The 20,042-nt window shown below is 47.0% G+C and overlaps 2 protein-coding genes across 4 annotated transcripts in view; one reads left to right on the top strand and one right to left on the bottom strand.

Moving 5' to 3' along the window:
- TTC7A (tetratricopeptide repeat domain 7A) overlaps positions 1-20,042 on the bottom strand; it is a 160,705-nt gene that overhangs the window by 128,680 nt on the left and 11,983 nt on the right. The window contains exon 1 of one of the 3 annotated variants that reach the window (XM_030799364.1): positions 6,252-6,794. The exons of 1 other annotated variant lie outside the window; for it this stretch is intronic. In XM_030799364.1, coding sequence (XP_030655224.1) covers positions 6,252-6,435 — 184 coding nt within the window. In that variant the 5' untranslated portion in view covers positions 6,436-6,794. Of the gene's footprint in view, positions 1-6,251; positions 6,795-20,042 lie in introns of those variants that run through there. One more of the 3 variants, XM_030799365.1, reaches the window with a different exon arrangement.
- The window catches only part of MCFD2 (multiple coagulation factor deficiency 2), a 40,590-nt gene continuing 26,669 nt past the window's right edge, over positions 6,122-20,042 (top strand). Inside the window, exon 1 of the mRNA XM_030799371.1 lies at positions 6,122-6,405. The gene's annotated coding sequence lies outside the window, so the exon portion shown is untranslated. The remainder of the gene's footprint in view (positions 6,406-20,042) is intronic.

Consider the following 20,042-nt stretch of genomic DNA (forward strand, 5'->3'; position numbering starts at 1 on the left):
GAATTTATTTTGGGACAGGGTCTCTGTCACCCAGGCTGAAGTGCAGTGGCACGATCTCGGCTCACTGCAACCTCCACTCCTGGGTTTAAAGGATTCTCCTGCCTCAGCCTCCTCAGTAGCTGGGACTACAGGCATGCGCCACCACACTCAGCTGATTTTTTGTGTTTTTGGTAGAGACGGGGTTTTGCCATGTTGGCCAGGCTGGTCTCGAACTCCTGGGCTCAAGTGATCTGCCCGCCTTGGCCTCCCAAAATGCTGGGATTACAGATGTGAACCACTGCGCCTGGCCAGATTGGGAATTTAAAGAAAACAAAATTGATCCTTCACCACATATCTCTAAACCATAAGAGTGACTGACTGTGAAAGAGGCACTAATATTTGTTGAAGGCTTAGTATGGGCCAGACACTTTTTTATATAGCATCATTTCATCTCTACAGCCCTGAAAGGTAGGTATTATCACCATTTTATAGATGATAATAAAGATATGCAATATTGTTAGGGTCACAGCCAGTAACAATAATAAAATATAACACAGCCAAAAAAATAACCCGTCTCTCCTGCATCCCATGCACAGCAGAGCTGCTGGTAATTTCAAAATAAACAACAGTCTTCACAACTTAAAAGAGTATGTTAAAAGCTAGTTGTAAATCCAAGGAAAGGGATAAGAACTGTCCTTACCTTCATATACCTGTGACTTTCAGACTATTTTGTTGATTGACACTTCAGGTCCTTCTCAGAAGGCTTTCTGCCTGCCCCTTTCAGCCCCCAACTCAATCTACTTGTTTGTTTACCAGACACTCAGTAGGCAGCAGAAATTCACTTTCTTTTCCTCCTTTGCTCAACTCTCCTCTCCCTGCCCTACCTCTCTCTTGCCTTCCTCTTTTCTTTCCATCCAACTATTCTCAACTGTCCAGTCTATGGAACTGAAGGATGTTTTGGAATTTGAAGTTCTAGACTTTTAGTTGTTAAATAAGAATTCAGTCCTGGTGTGGTGCCTTATGCCTATAATCCCAGCACTTTGGGAGGCCGAGGTGGTAGGATTGATTGAGACCAACAGTTAGAGACCAGCCTGGTCAGCACAGTGAGACTCTGTCGCTACACACAAAAAAAGTTAGCTGAGGTTAGAGGTACACGCCTAGAGTCCTAGCTACTTGGAAGGCTGAGGTGGGAGGATGGCTTGAGCCCAACAGTTCAATGCTGTAGGGAGCCATGACTGTGCCACTGCACTCCAGCCTAGGCAACAGGGCAATACCTCATCTCTAGAAAATTTAAAAAAAAAAAAAAAAAAAAAAAAAAAGGATTCAGGTGGATAAAGGCTTCTCTGTCCTTCCAAAGGGAAAACAAGTTGCTTTTTATCATCCTGTTGTCTGAAACCTACTTCCTACCCCAGTTCTGGTGAAGTGCTGCAGCTTCTCTCTACCCAGGGGTGTTTAAGAAGACCTTCCCATCAGACCGATAGTGAATCTGACTCTGGGTACTGATTCTGCAGCCCTGCTCAGCACCTTGCCCTCCGCAAAGCCCCAAAGCCCCACTTACTGGCCACCCAGTCTCCCAGCCCCATCGTGTATAGAAGGCCTCGGTGCCCACCTTCCTTACAGCCCTTTCAGCTCACATCCTCTCCAGGCCTCTCCAAGAGTGCCAGGTCACAGGGATACCCTTCAAGACCCCATGTTTGGATGACAGTGATCCTCTCTCCACAACCCACCCATTCACAGTCAGGTAACGTTGGTCTAGCCAGCCAGGCCAGGGTTCAGACCAGGCCCCTCCCCGCTGCGGCAAACAGGAGCACAGTGGTTTCTGCAGCTGCTCACCTCCCAGGACTATAGAGGGCTGGGACCTGCCAACCACAGCCAAGAGGAAAAGGCTGAAACTAGCAAGAGAACATCTGCCTCAAACAAACCCCTTCTAACTAAAACTGAAGAAATGTTCAAAACAATCTCCAGTCTTAAGAAGAAGAAAAAAAAAAGCGGGGCGGCGGGGAGGGTGACTACAGATTAAGAGAAACTCAAAGACTGGGCACGGTGGCTCACACCTACAGTTCCAGCACTTTGGGATATCAAGGCAGGAAGATTGCTTGAGTCTAGGAGTTCAAAATCAGCCTGGACCATATAGTGAATTCCTATCTCTACAAAAAATAAAAAAATTAACTGGGTAGCTGGGCACGGTGGCTCATGCCTGTAATACCAGCACTTTGGGAGGCCGAGGCGAGTGGATCATAAGGTCAACAGATAGAGACCATCCTGGCCAACATGGTGATGTCTCTATTAAAAATACAAAAATTAGCTGGGTGTGGTGGCGCGCACCTGTAGTCCCAGCTACTTGGGAGGCTGAGGCAGGAGAATCACTTGAACCCAGGAGGCAGAGGTTGCAATGAGCCGAGGTCGCACCACTGCACTCCAGCCTGGCGACAAAGCGAGACTCCATCTAAAAAAAAAAATTAACTGGGTGTAGTGGCATACACACCTGTGATCCCAGCCATTTGGGAGGCTAAGGCAGGAGGATCACTTGAGCCCAGGCTGAAGTGAGCTATGAGGGTAAGACCTTGTCTCTAAGAATAAAAAAAAATTTAAAAGTCTCAAGATGAGTAGAGAACAGATATGTAATAAAGCAAGCACAGCAAAAGGTTAATAGGTACACAGGTGTTCACTGCAAATTTTTTTTTTTTTTTTTTGAGACGGAGTCTGGCTCTGTCGCCCAGGCTGGAGTGCAGTGGCACAATCTCGGCTCACTGCAAGCTCCGCCTCCCGGGTTCACGCCATTCTCCTGCCTCAGCCTCTCTGAGTAGCTGGGATTACAGGCGCCCGCCACCACGCCCGGCTAATTTTTTTGTATTTTTAGTAGAGACGGGGTTTCACCGTGGTCTCGATCTCCTGACCTCGTGATCCGCCTGCCTCGGCCTCCCAAAGTGCTGGGATTACAAGCGTGAGCCACTGCGCCCGGCACACTGCAAATGTTTTTGACCTTTACTGTATATTTGAAATTTTCATAACAAAAGGTTGGGTGGGGTACAGAGACCTAACCTAACAATCAAGTGCAGTATGTGGCCTAATTTGGATCCTGACTCTAATAAAACTAATTGTAAAATCTAATTGTTAGATTTTTGTAAGGTATAATAATAGTACAGTGGCTATATTTTTAAAAAGAGTTCTTATTGCTGAGTGTGGTGGCTCACGCCTGAAATCTCAACACTTTGGGAGGCCGAGATAGGAGAAGAGCTTAAGCCCAGGAGTTCAAGACCAACCTGGGCAACACAGCAAGACCCCATCTCTACAAAAAATTTTGAAAATTAGCTGAGTTTGCTGACGTGTGCCTGAGGTATGTTGCCTGGGCTGGTCTCGAACTCCTGGCCTCAAGTGATCCTCACGTCTTGGCCTCCCGAACAGCTGGGACTACAGGTGTGTGCCACCATGCCTAGCTAATATTTTGGGGGGGGCGGGGAGGTAGAGATGGGATCTCACTTTGTTGCCCAGTCTGCCCTTCCTTCTAGTCAGGAGGCTGAGGTGGAAGGTTCCCTTGAGCCCAGGAGTTTGAGTTTGTAGTAAGCTATAAATATACCACTGAACTCCAGTCTGGGTGAAAGAGCAAGTTCTTGTCTCACAAAAAAAAAAAAAAAAAAAAAAAAAAAAAAACCCAAAAAATCAGAGTTGTTATTTAATAAGTACATACTGAAAAACTGAAATGTGGAGGAGAAATGGGTTGAGTATAGCTCAGACGAGACTTCATGAGTTCCTATCACTGAAGTTGGTTGATGGATACAAGGGACTCATTCTTTTATGTTCTTTAATGTTTTGAAAATTCTTCATAATAAAGTTGTTTTTTAACCACTTGGATGGGCTCTTTGTTTTTACATGAACAAACCCCAGCACAGCAAGCAGGACTCTGGGGTTCCCCTGCTCCATCCTGACCAAATCTAGACCGGATGTGAGTGAGAAGACAGTAGCAAGCACCTTCCCCCTGGTTGGGTGGCGAGGAGCAACCTTAGACAGGAAAAGGGTACAGGGGCCTATTCTGCTGAAGCATCTCCTGATCTTTCATCCCCCCAGATCAGAAAGAGTCCCCACAGCTCATCTTCCCCTTCTGCCCCCTTGAATCTACCTCTGGGAGCTACTTTTCGTTTCTGTAGGAAATATCAGACACCACTGGACCTCAAGGCCTCAGTAAAATGGGTTTCAACCCCCTGTCTCAGAACCTCTCCCAATTCTGTAACTGTGGAAGCTTCAGATCACTGACTTGTAAGAGTCAAACAGGCCAGGTGGGATGTTAAGAATCTCCCTTCAGGGCTGCAGGCGAGTCTGCATCAAACCCCAAAAAAGAACAAGCTCTCAATCCCTTGAGTGATCAAGGAACCCTGTAGAGAAAGGACCAAAACAGCAGTCAACCCAAACAATGCTCTACGCATGGGCTTTGGGAGGCATTTGTTTTTGTTCCTCGTGTTTCTGTGTGTGCATATGCATGTATGACTATGTGTCCCAGTATGAGTGCACGCTTTGTGATAGTGTATCTGGATTTAACTGGGAGAAAAATCATTCACAGACCCCAAAACTGGCAGGAGAGACCCTGCTGACCCTCCATCTCCTTCCTTATACTGGCCAGTTCCCACAGTAAAGCCAGCCCAGGCTCCGTGTCCCCAACTCTGACACTAGGAGACTTGGTGGAAGAGACTCAGGCTTGAGTACAGGCTTTAACCACATACACATTATATGACCTCTCTGGACCTTGGTGTCCCTGTGTCTAAAATGGGGACAATAACTCCTGCCCTCCTAATAGGGTTGTTTACAAGAATTTAAAAAACAGAGAAAGCGGCCAGACACAGTGGCTCATGCCTGTAATCCCAGCACTTTGGGAGGCCCAGGTGGGCGGAATGCTTCAGCCCAGTTGGAGATCAGCCTGGGCAACATGGCGAAACCCCGTCTCTACTAAAACTGCAAAAATTAGCCGGGCATGGTAGCCTGCACCTGTAGTCCCAGCTACTTGGGAGGCTGAGGTGGAAGGATCGCTTGAGCCCATGAAGTTGAGGCTGCAGTGAGCTGAGATAGCACTACTACACTCCAGTCTGGGTAACAGAGAGAGACCCTGTATCAAAAAAAAAAAAAAAAAAAAAAAAAAAAAAAGACAAAAAAACCCCCACAAACAATTGCCCTCCGATCACTTTCTTGCCTCCCCATTCACTGTGGGAGCTCTTCAAGGGCAAGGATTTTGTGCTGCACATCTTTGAGAGGTAATAGTGCAAGTGATTTTTAAAGGATGTACTCAGAAACCTGGGCTCAAATCCTGGTTCCACAACTTATTGGCTAGCTGATCAAGTTATTTAGTTGCTCTGTGCCTCAGCTTCCTTATCTGTAAAGTGGAACAAACAAGAGTACCTGTTTCACGGGGTTGATTCAAGTGCTCAGGACAATGTCTGGCTCACAGGAAGCACGAAATAAGTGTTGACTATTACTATCACGATCTGTCCCTCTCAGAGCCTTCCACAGGCTGGGCAGTCTTTAAAAATTCTTTATATCTGTGTTCATTTATTCCCTGCCTCCTTCCACAAAGCCTCCTAAGTGATTGTGCACACAGAGAGGACTCAGGGAGGGTAAGCTGAAGGCCCCAGGAACAGGATTTGAGGTTAGAGACTGGGGCGGGGTGTTCCCCGCTGCCACATCAGGGTGCTTTCCCGCCCCAGCACAAGAGCCCGGCCCAGCCAAACCAGCCCTACTGCTAAAGCCACCGACTGCCAGAGCTGGATGTGTCCCGAGATCGTCACAGATGAGGAAACTGAGGCTGGCCAAGCCTCTTCCCCATTTCTCCACTGCCCCACCCTGGATCTCGTCAAACCCTCCCCCCTGTCTGCTGCGAACGGAGCTCCGTTTTCAACTTTACTTGCGAGAACTATGGACAAAGACGAGACAGACACACTTCACCTGATGGAGTTTAGGGACACCCCGCGGTGGGGGGCAAAGAGTCCAGCCAATGCACTGATCTCATGATGTGCAGATACCACCATTTCACGGTAGACGGAGTTAGCCACATTATCCTAAAGGACAGACAGCAAAAACCGTTTCTCTTCCCTCCAAGCCCCCAAACTACATGTGATTTTTCTCTCGCGGCAGAAGGACCTTCCTAACTACACTGGCTGCTCTTAAGACCAGCACGGTGGGCGGGTAGGCGCCCGTTGCCGGCCAAGGACGGTCTGGGCGCGCTTCCTGGAGGAGGCGGTGAGTTTCGCGCGCTCGCTGCGGGCGAGCCAGCCTCTTCCCTTACTCACCGGTGTCCGGAAAGGTGAACGCTGCGCTCGGGCTGCCTCGCCTGCTACCTCCGCCGCCGGGCATGCTCAGCGTCTGCAGCTGCCGAACCAGCTCCGGCATGCGGTCCCAGTGGCCCTCCGCGCGGCAGCGCTCCAGCTCGCTCTCCACCTTCAGGTGGGAGCCGTGCGCGCCCTTCGCAGCCATCTTCTTGCGGGCGCAGTCATGGAAGGTGCGGCCAAGAAGTAGAAACCCGGCCGGGGGCGGCGTCCTGGCTGGGGCGCACTCGCGGGCGGGGTCGACGGGGGCGCAGACGGCAGCCGGGGCCCGGGCGGCAGCGGGGGCCCGGGCGGCGGAGGGCGGGCAGCAGCAGCAGCAGCACCAGCAGCACCCAGCGCACCGCCCGGCGCCTCCGGGCTGCGGCTCCGGCTGAGCGGCCCGGACGCGTACAGGAGCAACCTCCGCCTCTGCTGTAGCACCTCCTGGCGCTGCCGCCGCCGCCGCCGCTGCAACTGCTGCCACAGCCTCCGCCCCGGGCTCCGGCGCCGCCAGCTGCGGACCCGCCCCGGGCCGCGGCTCCACCCCCGCGGGGGCGTGGCGAGGCCTCGGCGAGCCCGGCTCGCTGGCTGCCATCGCGGCCACAGCAGCCAGGCGCGCGACGGGCGCTCGCGGCCGGCCCGGTACCCGCTCCCCGCCGCCGCCGCCGCCGCAGCCGCGGAGTCCGAGCTCACTTTAATCCCGCGCGGAGCCCGGGCGCCCGGGGGCGCCTAGCTTCCCGCTCCCTCCCCATGCCATCGTGGCTCTTGGCCTGGGAGATCAGCGCCCGACGACCTGGCTTTGCGTGGTGGCCCCGTCACCGCTGCTGCCCCTGACACGTCACAAAGATGGGGAGAGGCCGGCCGACGGGCCCCAACCCCGACGGCGAGCCTCCCGGGAGCTGGCCTGCCGCTGCCCGCCAGGCCCTGTTGCGATGCGGGCCAGGCATGCTCGCGAGGACCCAGGCCCCTTCCCAGGCCGGCGACTCTCTGGACGCCCCTCCGCTGGGAGCATTTGTATTTTCTTATTTTAGCGGAGTTCCTCTTTCCAACTTGACTTCCCTAACCCCTTGACCTGTCCTCTGTGGAATCTCTGTTGCCCTGGATTTCTTAAAGGCTTTAGGCTCTTTCACCAACTTGTTATTTATTTCTTCATCCTGGTCTAAGACTGTGATCAAAGCTCTATGGAGCGCTTAGCAGGATTTAGCCCAGGGCTGTGGGGTGCCCAGAAGTTCACAGGACTGCGGGGCGGGGCCTAGCGGGGGCAGCCAAGGTCCACCCTTGGGGGGAGACCTGTTACAGGGAACCGGCCCCGCTGCCTCCGCAGCTCACAGACCAGTGCTGGAGAAGCCACAGCAAGACCCGAAACCAAAAACCACCTGCATTTGAGTGACATATTGTATGGTCCAGACTGAAGACCCAAAAGACAGCAGGGTCAGGGCAAACTTTTGAGCAGACTCCTACGAGTTAGAAGGTGCTCCACGTCCTCCCTCTGGAGTCTTCACCACTGCCCTAAGTGATTTTGGACAACTGTAACCGAGGCAAGGTTTTTATGTCAAGCAGAACCCAGGCTCCTAGTGCACAGTCCCGTGTGGCCTTTCACATGAAGCCACACAGGGTGATTAGTTGAAGACAGTCTTCCTGTTCCCACTGACCCCCGACTCCCATGTGGAGGCCCTCCTCTCCGGGTTCTAAATGCAGCTCCAGTCCTTGTTTGGTGGGCAGGATTTCCTAACGGTGGTTGCTGCTCTGAGCACCTGGGAACTGTTCTGAACCCCCCAGAGGCCAGGAGGTAGATGAAGGGAAGCTGAGGCTGCTCTGGCAGTTGGAATTTAGAGACAGTTTACTCAAGCAGCCTGTAAACTCCTGGCTTACTCCAGTCAACTCCTCAAGCTGGCTTTTTGTTACCCTTTGGCTGCCTTTGATGGTCACCAGAACCGGATTTCACTTGGAGAGAGAGGTTGGATTAGGGTGACCCGAGAACACACTGTGATTTGCCCCACGCCTGGCATTCCTGGGAGTCAGCCCTGGGACAGGGAGTGAACAGCAGGGTTGATAAGAGGGAGGCGACCTTGGCAGAAATAAGACCTCCCTTCCTGCCTCTTTTTTCCTAGTCCTTTGCCAGCCCTGCCCCCAGGTTGTAGAGCACCTAGTGAACTAACTGTAGAGGGAATCACTGCTTGTTGCTTTGAGGGGGTCACCAATACTCATAAATGTGTGGGCATAAAGGAGTGTGGGGAGGAACAGTCTTCATGGCTCACATTTATAATGAGCTCTTCCTCAACACACGCCTTACCCCTTCACAGCTATTTTCCAGTAGGGACAAAACCCCAGCCCTCTGATGACCAACATTTCTCAGGCGTGTAAAAAAACTAGGAACAAGAACCCACCTCGGCCTCCCAAAGTGCTAGGATTACAGGCATGAGCCACCGCGCCAGGCCAGTTTTATTCCTTCCTTAGTACCTTGTTTTAGAGGCTATTGTACAATTTTGGGTAGAGGTTTAGATGGGTCAGTCTGAACCTTGATGGGTTTAGCTCCTGTAGAATATCAATAAAATTTTTACTTTATTTTACTATTTTTTAAATTTATTATTTTGTTTGTAGAAACGGGATCTTGCTGTGTTGCCCAGGCTGGTCTTAAACTCCCAGCCTCAAGCGGTCCTCCCACCCTGGCCTCCCAAAGTGCTTTTTTTTTTTTTTTTTTTTGAGACAGAGTCTTGCTCTGTTGCCCAGGGTGGAATGCAGTGGCACGATCTCAGCTCACCACAACCTCCACCTCCCAGGTTCAAGCAATTCTCCTGCCTCAGCCTCCCAAGTAGCTGGGACTACAGGCATGCACCACCATGCTCAACTAATTTTTGTATTTTTAGTAGACACGGGGTTTCACTATGTTGGCCAGGCTGGTCTCAAACTCCTGACCTCATGATCTGCCCGCCTTGGCCTCCCAAAGTGCTGGGATTACAGGCGTGAGCCACCCCGCCCAGCCTCTGAAGTGCTTTGATTGCAGGTATGAACCACCCACCACACAGGGCCCATAGGATTTTTTGACTATAAGAGAACTTCAACTTAATGCTTGATTTACACACCAAAGGACTGATAAATCAATATCCAAATTAGCTATGACCTTTTTTTTTTTTTTTTTGAGACGGAGTCTCGCTGTGTCGCCCAGGCTGGAGTGCAGTGGCGCAATCTCGGCTCACTGCAAGCTCCACCTCCCGGGTTCGTGCCATTCTCCTGCCTCAGCCTCCCTAGTAGCTGGGACTACAGGCGCCCGCCACGACGCCCGGCTAATTTTTTGTATTTTTAGTAGAGACGGGGTTTCACCGTGTTAGGATGGTCTCGATCTCCTGACCTCGTGATCCACCTGCCTCGGCCTCCCAAAGTGCTGAGATTACAAGCGTGAGCCACCGCGCCCGGCCAGCTATGACCTTATTATGGATACGAAGGGCCTCAGGGACTAGAAGGAAAAAACCCTCAGGAGAGCATGTCGTGTGGCAACTCCATTCACACAATGAATCCCTTGCTATTAAGTTATTAACGTATAGTGTCACAAAGTAGAAGAGAATGCCCCTTCGGTTGAAGGCCCGAGGCACGGGTTTAGGCTGTGGCATAGGGAAGTTGTGTTGAGGATTATTAGATAGGCATACGACCCAAGAAGTTTACTGATATCAAGGAAAAAAAAAGGTGTAATAGTGATCAATTTTAAGATTTTTTGTGCCTATATCCATCAAGTTTGAAAGGTTGTCCTTTACGTTTTAGAGAAATGTTTCCTTGTGGGTTTAAAGGCTGAATGGGAAATTGAACACCTTCATTGGTGACTTGCTTTTTGCTTTTTTCTTTTTCTTTAGTTTCTTAATTCTAGGGCTCTTTCAAAATGTTCAAGGAGGTTTTGGAGATCTGGCCATGGGGCTGTTTCCCATTCTAGTTTTTGTTTGCATAATAAATCCCCTATTTCTGGTTTAAGGCCATTCACAAAAAGAGAAAAGAGTTCCATCACATCTGCTTCAAGATCTACTGCAGAATTCTGCCACTAGATAGTAAAGGACCTAGCCCTGAAGTCTCCATCAGACTTCTCTCTTTTACATATATATACATAGTATTTTTCTTCAGTCCATGGCCTGCTGAACAGACTTCTCTCTTGACAAAGAACTAATTAGAGCACATTTTGCTTTCACAGGGAAGACTGCCAATAGCCTCCAAAAGACCTTGACTAACATTCACAGCTTCCCCAAACCCCTTCGGCTTCCTATGCAATCCATGGTCTTTGAAATCACCATTGGGCCAGGCATGGCAGCTCGTGCCTATAATCCTAACACTTTGGGAGAAGGAGGCAGGAGAATCACTTGAGTCCAGGAGTTCAAGACCAGCCTGGACAATCTAGTGAGACCCTGTCTCTACAAAATAAATAAAAAATCATCATTGGGGGGTTTTCCATTCTGACTTTTTCATCCAATGTTTTGCATCTGAGGCCCCTACTGGCATATAAATGAATTGCTATAAATCTGGCTGCTCTGGATGTATGTTCCTAAAACAATTCAAAGTCCCATTTAGGCCTTGAAGAGTCTTTTACAATGGCTTTCAGCTAAAAATGAAAACAGGGCTTAAAATCCACCATAGAGGCCAGGCGCGGTGGCTCACGCCTGTAATCCCAGCACTTTGGGAGGCCGAGGCAGGCGGATCATGAGGTCAGGAGATCGAGACCATCCTGGCTAACATGGTGAAACCCCGTCTCTACTAAAAATACAAAAAGTTAGCCGGGCGAGGTGGCGGGCGCCTGCAGTCCCAGCTACGCGGGAGGCTGAGGCAGGAGAATGGCTTGAACCCCGGGGGGCGGAGCCTGCAGTGAGCCGAGATCGCGCCACTGCATTCCAGCCTGGGCGACAGCGAGACTCTGTCTCAAAAAAAAAAAAAAAATCCACCATAGAGATTTTTTTTTTTTTCTATTCTGAAGTTAAGTGAGCTTTGGGCTATCTAGCCAGCCAGGAGGAAAGGGGAGTGGACCCGAGGGAAAGAAAAGGGCAGAGGGAGATGGAGGAGCATAGGGTAGGGGAAAAGAAATAGTAGGGTTCAGCTGTGATACTGGGGCAGGGGAGGTCTAAAAGATAGTTTTAAGTAGTTCAGCTTTTTATTTTGCTTTGGCCAAGAAATCTATTAAGGAAGTAATTTTTGGGGCTGGGCGTGGTAGCTCACTTCTGTAATCCCAGCACTTTGGGAGACCAAAGTGAGCAGATCACTTGAGCTCAGGTGTTCGAGACCAGCCTGGGCAATATGGCAAAACCCCATCTCTACAAAAAATACAAAAATTAGCCTGGCATGGTGGGCAAGTGCCTGTGGTCCCAGCTACTTGAGGGGCTGAGGTGGGAGGAGCGCTTGAGCCCAGGAGGCAGAGGTTGCAGTGAGCTGAGATCGTGCCACTGCACTCCAGCCTGGGTGACAGAGAGCCTATCTCAAAAAAAAAAAAAAAAAAGAATTTTTGGAATCCTGTTTCTTTTGTATGCTTGCTCATGCTAATGAAAAAAACGAAGACCACTGGATGTTTGGAATTGTGTTCACTTTGCATTCTAAAGTGAATACTTTTGTTCATATCAGGAATTCCTCATACTGGCTACCGCAATTCTAAATTATCTTTGGGGAAATGATGATGTATCTAGAAAAGTAAGTGTACACATTTGGGCGACAGCATAAATACATGCCAAGAAGCAGAAGTCTGGCCCGAGGAAGCCATAGACAGGTTGATATTGAGACAGACCCATGAGAGTCTGCGAATGGTGAGCTGACAGTTGCTTGTGTATCCTGTGGCTCAGGACCCCCCAGCCTCATAGCAAGACCTTTTCCAACTGTAACCCTGATGAATTTACAGTTCCCAGCAGACAGAGGGTCTGGAGAGATTGTCCTGAACCAAACTCTTAAAGACAAAATAAGACACATCTGAGAAAAGTTCTCATAAAGCTTTGATCAGAGACAAAATTTGTCCCTGGGCCGGCTAAGGGACAGACTGAGACCTACATCTGTCTTCTTCACTAAAAATTTTCCTTTTACAGATGCACAACAAAAAAGTGACAAGGATGAACACAGACAAGTAGTAGCGTTGTTAGTAATAAGGCAGATATCTACCAAGGAGAAAAGATTTTCAAATATGGTCAGATAATCAAAGGGTTCTTCATTGGTAGAAGAGAAAATAGGCTCAGTATTTGGGAAGCTAAATAAGCAGATATATTTATTTCTTATTATTTTTCATGTTTTTAGAGACAGGGTCTTGCTCTGTCACCTGGGCTGGAGTGCTGTGGTGCAATCATAGCTCACTGCAGCCTTGAACTCCTGGGCTCAAGCCATCCTCCAGTCTCAGCCTCCCGAGTAGCTGGGACTACAGGCACATGCCACCACCCCTAGCTATGTTTTCTAATTTTTTAAGAGACTGAATCTTGCTATGTTGCCCAGGCTGGTCTCAAAACTCCTGGCCACTAGCAAATCCTCCCACCTCAGCCTCCCTAGTCGCTAGGATTATAGGTGTGAGCCATCACACCTAAAAGAAAAATTAAAAAAAGAAATTGGAGCTTGGGTCCAATACAAGACTTGCATCTCTCATTGTTTCAGTCTGAAAGAACTCCAAGCAGGAAGCTTAAGAGCCTCAGAGGATCACCCTATTTCCGAGTCAGGGGTCTTGGACCGCAGTGTTCAGGAGGTCTCAGTTGGATCATTGCGGGCCTCAATAATTGAATGCTATCTAGAAAAGTAAGTGTACACATTTGGGTGACAGCAAATACCATCAAGACAATTTTTGTGATAACGCAAAGCTTAGCTTGTTCTCATGGCAGGAAGGGAGAACACTACCCTGACAGAGTCATAGCAGTACCTGGAATAGGGAAGGCAAAGTTGGAATAGTTATGAAGTGTTGGGGTCTGTTTTTTTTTTTGTTTTTTTTGCTTAAGCTCAGTGGCAAGAAAGGAGTTTATTTTAAAGCAGCTCTTCCAATGACGGGACTTGATTACGACTGGGCAAGGATCATGATACAACAGTATCATAGTTCACTGTAGCCTTGAACTCCTGGGCTCAGGATGAAGGAGTGTGGGGAGGAACAGTTGTCATGGCTCACATTTGTAATGAGCTGTTCCTCAACACACACCTGACCCCTTCACAGCTCTTTCCCAGCAGGGACAAGACTTCAGCCTTCTAGTGACCAACGCTTCTCAGGGGTGTTGGTCTAGTAATCAAAGGCCTTAAAGAGCAGTAGTCTTAGGGCTAGGGGTGGTGGCTCATGCCTGTAATCCCAGCACTTTGGGAGGTCAAGGAGGGCAGATCACGAGGTCAAGAGATCAAGACCATCCTGGCCAACATGGTGAAACCCTGTCTCTACTAAAAATACAAAAATTAGCTGGACGTGGTGGTGCGCACCTGTAGTTCCAGCTACTCGGGAGGCTGAGGCAAGAGAATCGCTTGAACCCGGGAGGCGGAGGTTGCAGTGAGCCAAGATTGTGCCACTGCACTCCAGCCTGACGACAGAGCGAGACTCAGTCTCAAAAAAAAGGAGTAGTCTTCATACCTTATTCCAGGATTGGGATCATTGGGACAGGGAAAAGTGATGGTTTTGAAGTGTGGGTTTTTGTGTTTGTTTGTGTTTTTGAGACGGAGTCTCCCTCTGTCACCCAGGCTTACTGCAACCTATGAGGGGAGGGTTTTTAAAGTGTTTTAGAGAATAAAAAGCAGTTTGAGTCTATCTATTGAAAAGTCACAGGCCGGGTAGGGTGGCTCACACCTGTAATCCCAGCAATTTGGGAGGTTGAGGTGGGTGGATCACTTGAGGTCAGGAGTTGGAGACCAGCCAGTTCAAGACCAGCCTGGCCAACGTGGCAAAACCCCATCTCTACTAAAAATACAAAAATTAGCTGGGCGTGGTGGCATGCATCTATAATACCAGCAATTCAGGTGGCTGATGCACAAGAATCGCTTGAACCCGGAAGGCAGAGGTTGCAGTGAGTTGAGATTGTGCCACTGCACTCCAGCCTGAGCAACAGAGCAAGACTCTCTCTCAAAAACAAAAGTCATCGAGTTCCTTTAAATGGTTTCTTCTGAAAACTTCTGCAAAAAACAATGAAGTTATTTAGAACTTTTATCATCCTGGGTATGAGTTTCCTGCAATAGTAAAGCCATGTCAATGTCAACAGTACCTTAGGTGTAGATGGTTTCTGTTCTTCCTGTGTACTGACTCAAAAATTTATTATGGATGATTATTATGACATTCTCCTCGCCTTCATCAAATCATTGTTATACTAGTTGTCACAGTGGCTGTAAGTTGGGCTGGAGGTCACCAAGTGCTCCCAGCCATCAGAAGTAGAGCACCAAGCCTAATGAGATGCCCTCCCCACCTTCCACTCTGGCCTCTTCTTTCATACTTACCATGTGGGGTCCCCTAGAGCCCTGTGTTCCCAGCACATGCTAAATTTCTGACCAGTGCTCTGCCTTTTTTATGACACTTCACCTTGCTGTCACCCTAGAAATCCTAAATTTAAATATGAATTAAACATTTGCTTCATGATCAACAGTCATTTCAGCCACTCAGATAATCAGTATATGTGATGTAAAGCACAATGAAAACTGCCTTCCCAATTTTATGTAGTCATGTGCATGGCTCAGGATCCTTACGTTCAGAAATCAACTTTTACTCATTACCATGATCATTGGCTTAGAGCATATCTTGCCCATGGTATCTTATGTCTTACTTAATTTCAATACTGAACCAGCCCTCCCAGAATGTTGACATTAAAACTCTGCCAGGAGCTGGCTATATGGTCTTTTCCTTTCACAGCTGCCAGAAAAACTACATGTAATCATTACGCTAAGAGATGAAGTCCTACAAAGGCAAGCTTCAAAATCATGAATTCTTTGTGCTTGCACATAGTAGGCACTCAGTAATTATTTGTTATATTAATTTTAGAATCTCAGAATGTTGAAGATTTTCCCACACTTGGGAGATGAGAGCTTTGGGGTGTTTTTTATCCCCAGCCACTCACTTCATGATTGAGATACCAGTATCTCTCCATGCACTGCCCTCCCTCCTACCATCCCAGTCCCTTCTGTTCCTCGGGGTCCCAGGTGACTCCTAATTCTCGTTAGTGGCTTCTGTGTCATTTTGCAAGACTGCTACAATGGGCCCCTCTCCAGAGCAGGAGCCCATGATTTCTTGCCCAGCGCTGATTCTCTGCCCAACTACTGCTATCCTGAGGGAGAGAAGCCATCCCAACCCACAAGGGCTCAGAGCCTTTTCTGCGCAGCTTAGCTGGTCTGGTTTTAAGTCCCACCACTCCTAAGGCTAGCCTTGAGTGTCTGGCCACTCAGAGATTACAGCAGTTTTGAGCCTTAAAATATCGCTTTGCTCCATCTGTTTTTGTTTTTTGTTTTTGTTTTTTTTTTTTTTGAGATGGAGTCTCACTCTGTTGCCCAGGCTGGAGTGCAGTGGCATGATCTGTGCTCGCCGCAACCTCTGCCTCCTGGGTTCAAGCGATCCTCCTGCCTCAGCTGCTTCAGTAGCTGGGACTACAAGCATGCGCCACCACACTTGGCTAATTTTTGTATTTTTAGCAGAGATGGGGTTTCACCTTGTTGGCCAAACTCCTTGTTGGTCTTCAACTCCTAACCTCAGGTGATCCACCCATCTTGGCCTCCCAAAATGCTGGGATTACAGGCCTGAGCCACTGCACCTGGCCTCCACCTGCTTCTAAATTAATCTTTCTTTCTCTTTCTTTTCTTTCTCTTTTTCTTCTCTTTCTTTTAAAAACATTTTTGTTGTGAAAAATAACACAAAGGAAAGTGCACAGATGTAATTATTATACAGCAAACTCTTATTTACCATCAACTAGGGTCAATAAATAAGGTTTCAGGCTGGGCACAATGGCTCACGCCTGTAATCCCAGCACTTTGGGAGGCCAAGGTGCGAGGATCATATAAGGTCAAGAGTTAGAGACCAGCCTGGTCAACATAGTGAAACCCCATCTCTACTAAAAATACAAAAATTAGCCAAGTGTGATGGGGGCACCTGTAATCCCAGCTACTTGGGAGGCTGAGGCACAGGAATTACTTGAACCCAGGAGGCAGAGGTTGCAGTGAGCCGAGGCCCCGCCACTGCACTCCAGGCTGGGTGACAGAGCAAGACTCTGTCTCAAAAAAAAGAATCCCAGAAGCCCTACATTGCTTTCTATATCTTTTCTCAGATTTAGGAAGGTTTTCCTATTCTTAGTTTGTTAAAGGTTTTTTAAAAACATTATGATTGAAATTGAATTTTATGAATACTTTTTTGCACTTACTGAGATTGTCATATGATTTTTCTCCCTTAGATCTATTAATATGGTGAAATACTTTGATTTTCAAAGGTTAAACCATCCTCACATTTCTGGAATCAACTTAGTTGTATTAATTTCCTATTGCTTCTGTAACAAATTAGCACACATTTAAATGGCTTTAAACAACATGTATTCATTATCTTAAAATTCCTGAGGTCAGAAGTCCAAAATGGGTCTTATGAACTAAATCAAAGTGTTGGCAGAGCTGCATTTCTTCTCAAATCTACTACTGATAATTTGTCAGGGATTTATCAATTTTATTGTTTTTTTTTTTTTTGTCTGTTTGTTTTTTCCCCAAAGAACCAGTTGGCCTCTAGAAACATGAAAAGGGAAAATCAGTTCTAGAGGCCAACTGCATTCCTTGGCTGGTGGCCCCTTTCTACATCTTCAAAGCTCATCACTCCAACCTCTGCTTCCATGGGCACCTCTACTCTCTGACTCTGACCCTCCTGTTTCCCTCTTAGAAAGACTCTTGTGATTATATTGGGCTCATGGAGATCATCCAGGATAATCTCCCCATCTCAAGGTCCTCAATTTAATCACCTCTGCAAAGTCCTTTTTGCCATGTAAAATAACATTCAGTCTGGGCATGGTGGCTCATGGCTGTAAGCCCAGCACTTTCAGAAGCTGAGGCAAGAGGATCGCTTGAGGCCAGGAGTTCGAGACTATCCTGGGCAATATAGCCAGACCCTGTCTCTATTTAAAATAAATTTTTTTTAATTAGCTAGGCATGATGGTATATGCCTATAATCCCAGCTACAGCTGAAAGCTGCAGTAAGCAATGATTGCACCACTGCACTCTAAATAAATAACATTCATAGATTTCAGGGATTAGGACATAAACATCTTTGGGGGCCATTATTCTGTCTACCACATTGATCAATATGTATTTTCCTTTTTATATATTGCTTGATTTGAATTGCTAATACAATGTTTTGTTTAGAATTCTGGTATCCATGTTCATGAGATATACCTAAATTTTCTCATCTGGAACTGTCTTCATTGGCTTTTGGTCATCAAAATTATGATAGCTTTGTAAATGAATTGGAGGGTATATATATATTTTTCTTTTCTGCAAAGAGTTTGTATAAAGCATTATTTTTCTATTCAGTTATTTATGGGAAGGTTTAAAAAATACTGATTGGATTTCTTTAAAAATTATAGGACTTCAGGCCGGGCGCGGTGGCTCACGCCTGTAATCCCAGCACTTTGGGAGGCCGAGGCAGGCAGATCACCTGAGGTCAGGAGTTTGAGACCAGCCTGGCCAACAGGGTGAAACACTGACTCTACTAGAAATACAAAAATTAGCTGGACGTGGTTGCAGGCGCCTGTAATCCCAGCTACTCAGGAGGCTGAGGCAGGAGAATCGCTTGAACCTGGGAGGCAGAGGTTGCAGTGAGCCGAGATTGTGCCATTGCACTCCAGCCTGGGGTACAAGAGCAAGAATTCGTCTCAAAAAAAAAAAAAAAAAAAAAACTATAGGACTTCAAATTTCCATTTCTTCTTTGGTCAATTTTTGGTAAAATTTTTTTTTTTTCTAGGAATACGTTTCATCTAGCTTTTTCATTTTAGGCATGAAGTTAATTATAAAATCTGCTTGTCTTTTAAGTGTTTGTAGAATTTATAGTGCTATTTGAATTTTCATTACTGGTATTCATATTCGTTATTTGTGCATCATCTCTTTTTAAAATTTTTCTTGATAATTTTCCAGGGATTTATAAATTTTATTACTTTTTTAAAAAGAACCAGTTTTTGTTTATAACGATCCTCTCTATTACATGTTGCTTTCCACTTCATTAATTTTGCTACCTTTATTATTTCATTTATCTTATTGTATTCAAGTTTCTTCTGTACTTATATAACAGTAGGGAAATGTTAGGTTATGATACATAGTAAAAAACTCCCCCCAAAATCTCAGGGCTTTCACCAACTTAGTTTATTTCTCACTCGTGCCACCTATTCCACCCAGCTTGGCTGTGTTTTTCTCCACATTTCTTCACTCTGGGGCTCAAGCTAGCAAAGCAGCCACTGTCTAAAACATTGACAATTATCATGGCAGAAGGAAAAGAGATGATATGGTGAACCATATGTTGACTCTTAAAACCTCTGTCTAGGTGTGACACATAACATTTCTGTACATATTCCACTGACCAGAGGAAGAAATATGACTCAGCCTAATACCAGTGCCCAGAGATGGGCAGTGAATCTTTGTGAATAATAATATAGCATTCCATATCTTATTTTTCTGGCTTTTTGCAATTCAATCTCAGCTCATTAATTTTCAAACTTTCTTATTTTTAAGATATATGCATTTAAGGATATACATTTCTATGTTAGCTGTACCCCATAAGCACTGATACACAGAAATTTTGTTAACATTCAGTTCATAAATTTTTTTACATTTCCTTTATGATATCTTATTTGACCTACATGTTATTTAGAAGTGCTATTTATTTATTTATGTATTTTGAGACAGGGTCTTGCTCTGTCACCCAGGCTGGAGTGCAGTTGCGCTATCATAGCTCACTGCAGCCCCAAACTTCTGGGCTCAAGCAATCCTGCCTCAGCCTCCCAAGTAGCTAGGACTACAGGTGTGTACCACCACACCCAGGTAGTTTTTAAATTTTTCCTATAGAGATGGGGTCTGGCTATATTGACCAGGGTGGTCTCAGAACTCTGGGCCTCAAGCAGTCTTCCTACTTTAGCTTCCCAAAGCACTAGGATTACATGCATGAGCCACTACACCCAGCTTAGAAGTGTTTTTTTTGTGTGTTTGTTTGTTTTTCTTTTTTTGAGACAGAGTCCCACTCTGTTGCCCCAGGCTGGGGTGCAGTGGTGCAATCTCATCTTACTCCAACCTCCACCTTCCAGGTTCAAGCGATTCTCCCACCTCAGCCTACAGAGTAGCTAGGATTACAGGCACCCGCCACCACTCCCGGCTAATTTTTGTATTTTTAGTAGAGACAGAGTTTGCCATGTTGGCCAGGCTGGTCTCGAAATCCTGACCTCAGGTGATCCACCCACCTCAACCTCCCAAAGTGCTGGGATTGCAGGCATGACTAGAAGTATTTTTTAATTTCAAAATAAATGTGGCTTTTAAAGCTTTCCCCCACTGCCCCGGTGTAACTGCATTATACCAGTGAATAAACTTTATATGATTTCAAACCTTGGACTTTTTTTTTTTTCTTTTGAAACAAAGTCTCACATTACCCAGGCTGGAGTGCAGTGGTGCAATCACAGCTCACTGCAGCCTCAACCTCCTGTGTTCAAGCCATTCTCCAACCTCAGTCTCCCAAATAGCTGGGACCACAGGTGTGTGTCACCACATCTGGCCAATTTTTATATTTTTTGTAGACAGGGTTTTGCCATGTTGCCTAGGCTGGTCTCAAACTCCTGAGTTCCAGCAATCCACCTGTCTCGGCTTCCCACAGTGCTGGATATAAGT

The sequence above is a fragment of the Nomascus leucogenys genome, chromosome 19 (genome assembly GCF_006542625.1).
Source record: "Nomascus leucogenys isolate Asia chromosome 19, Asia_NLE_v1, whole genome shotgun sequence".
Lineage (NCBI taxonomy): Eukaryota > Metazoa > Chordata > Mammalia > Primates > Hylobatidae > Nomascus > Nomascus leucogenys.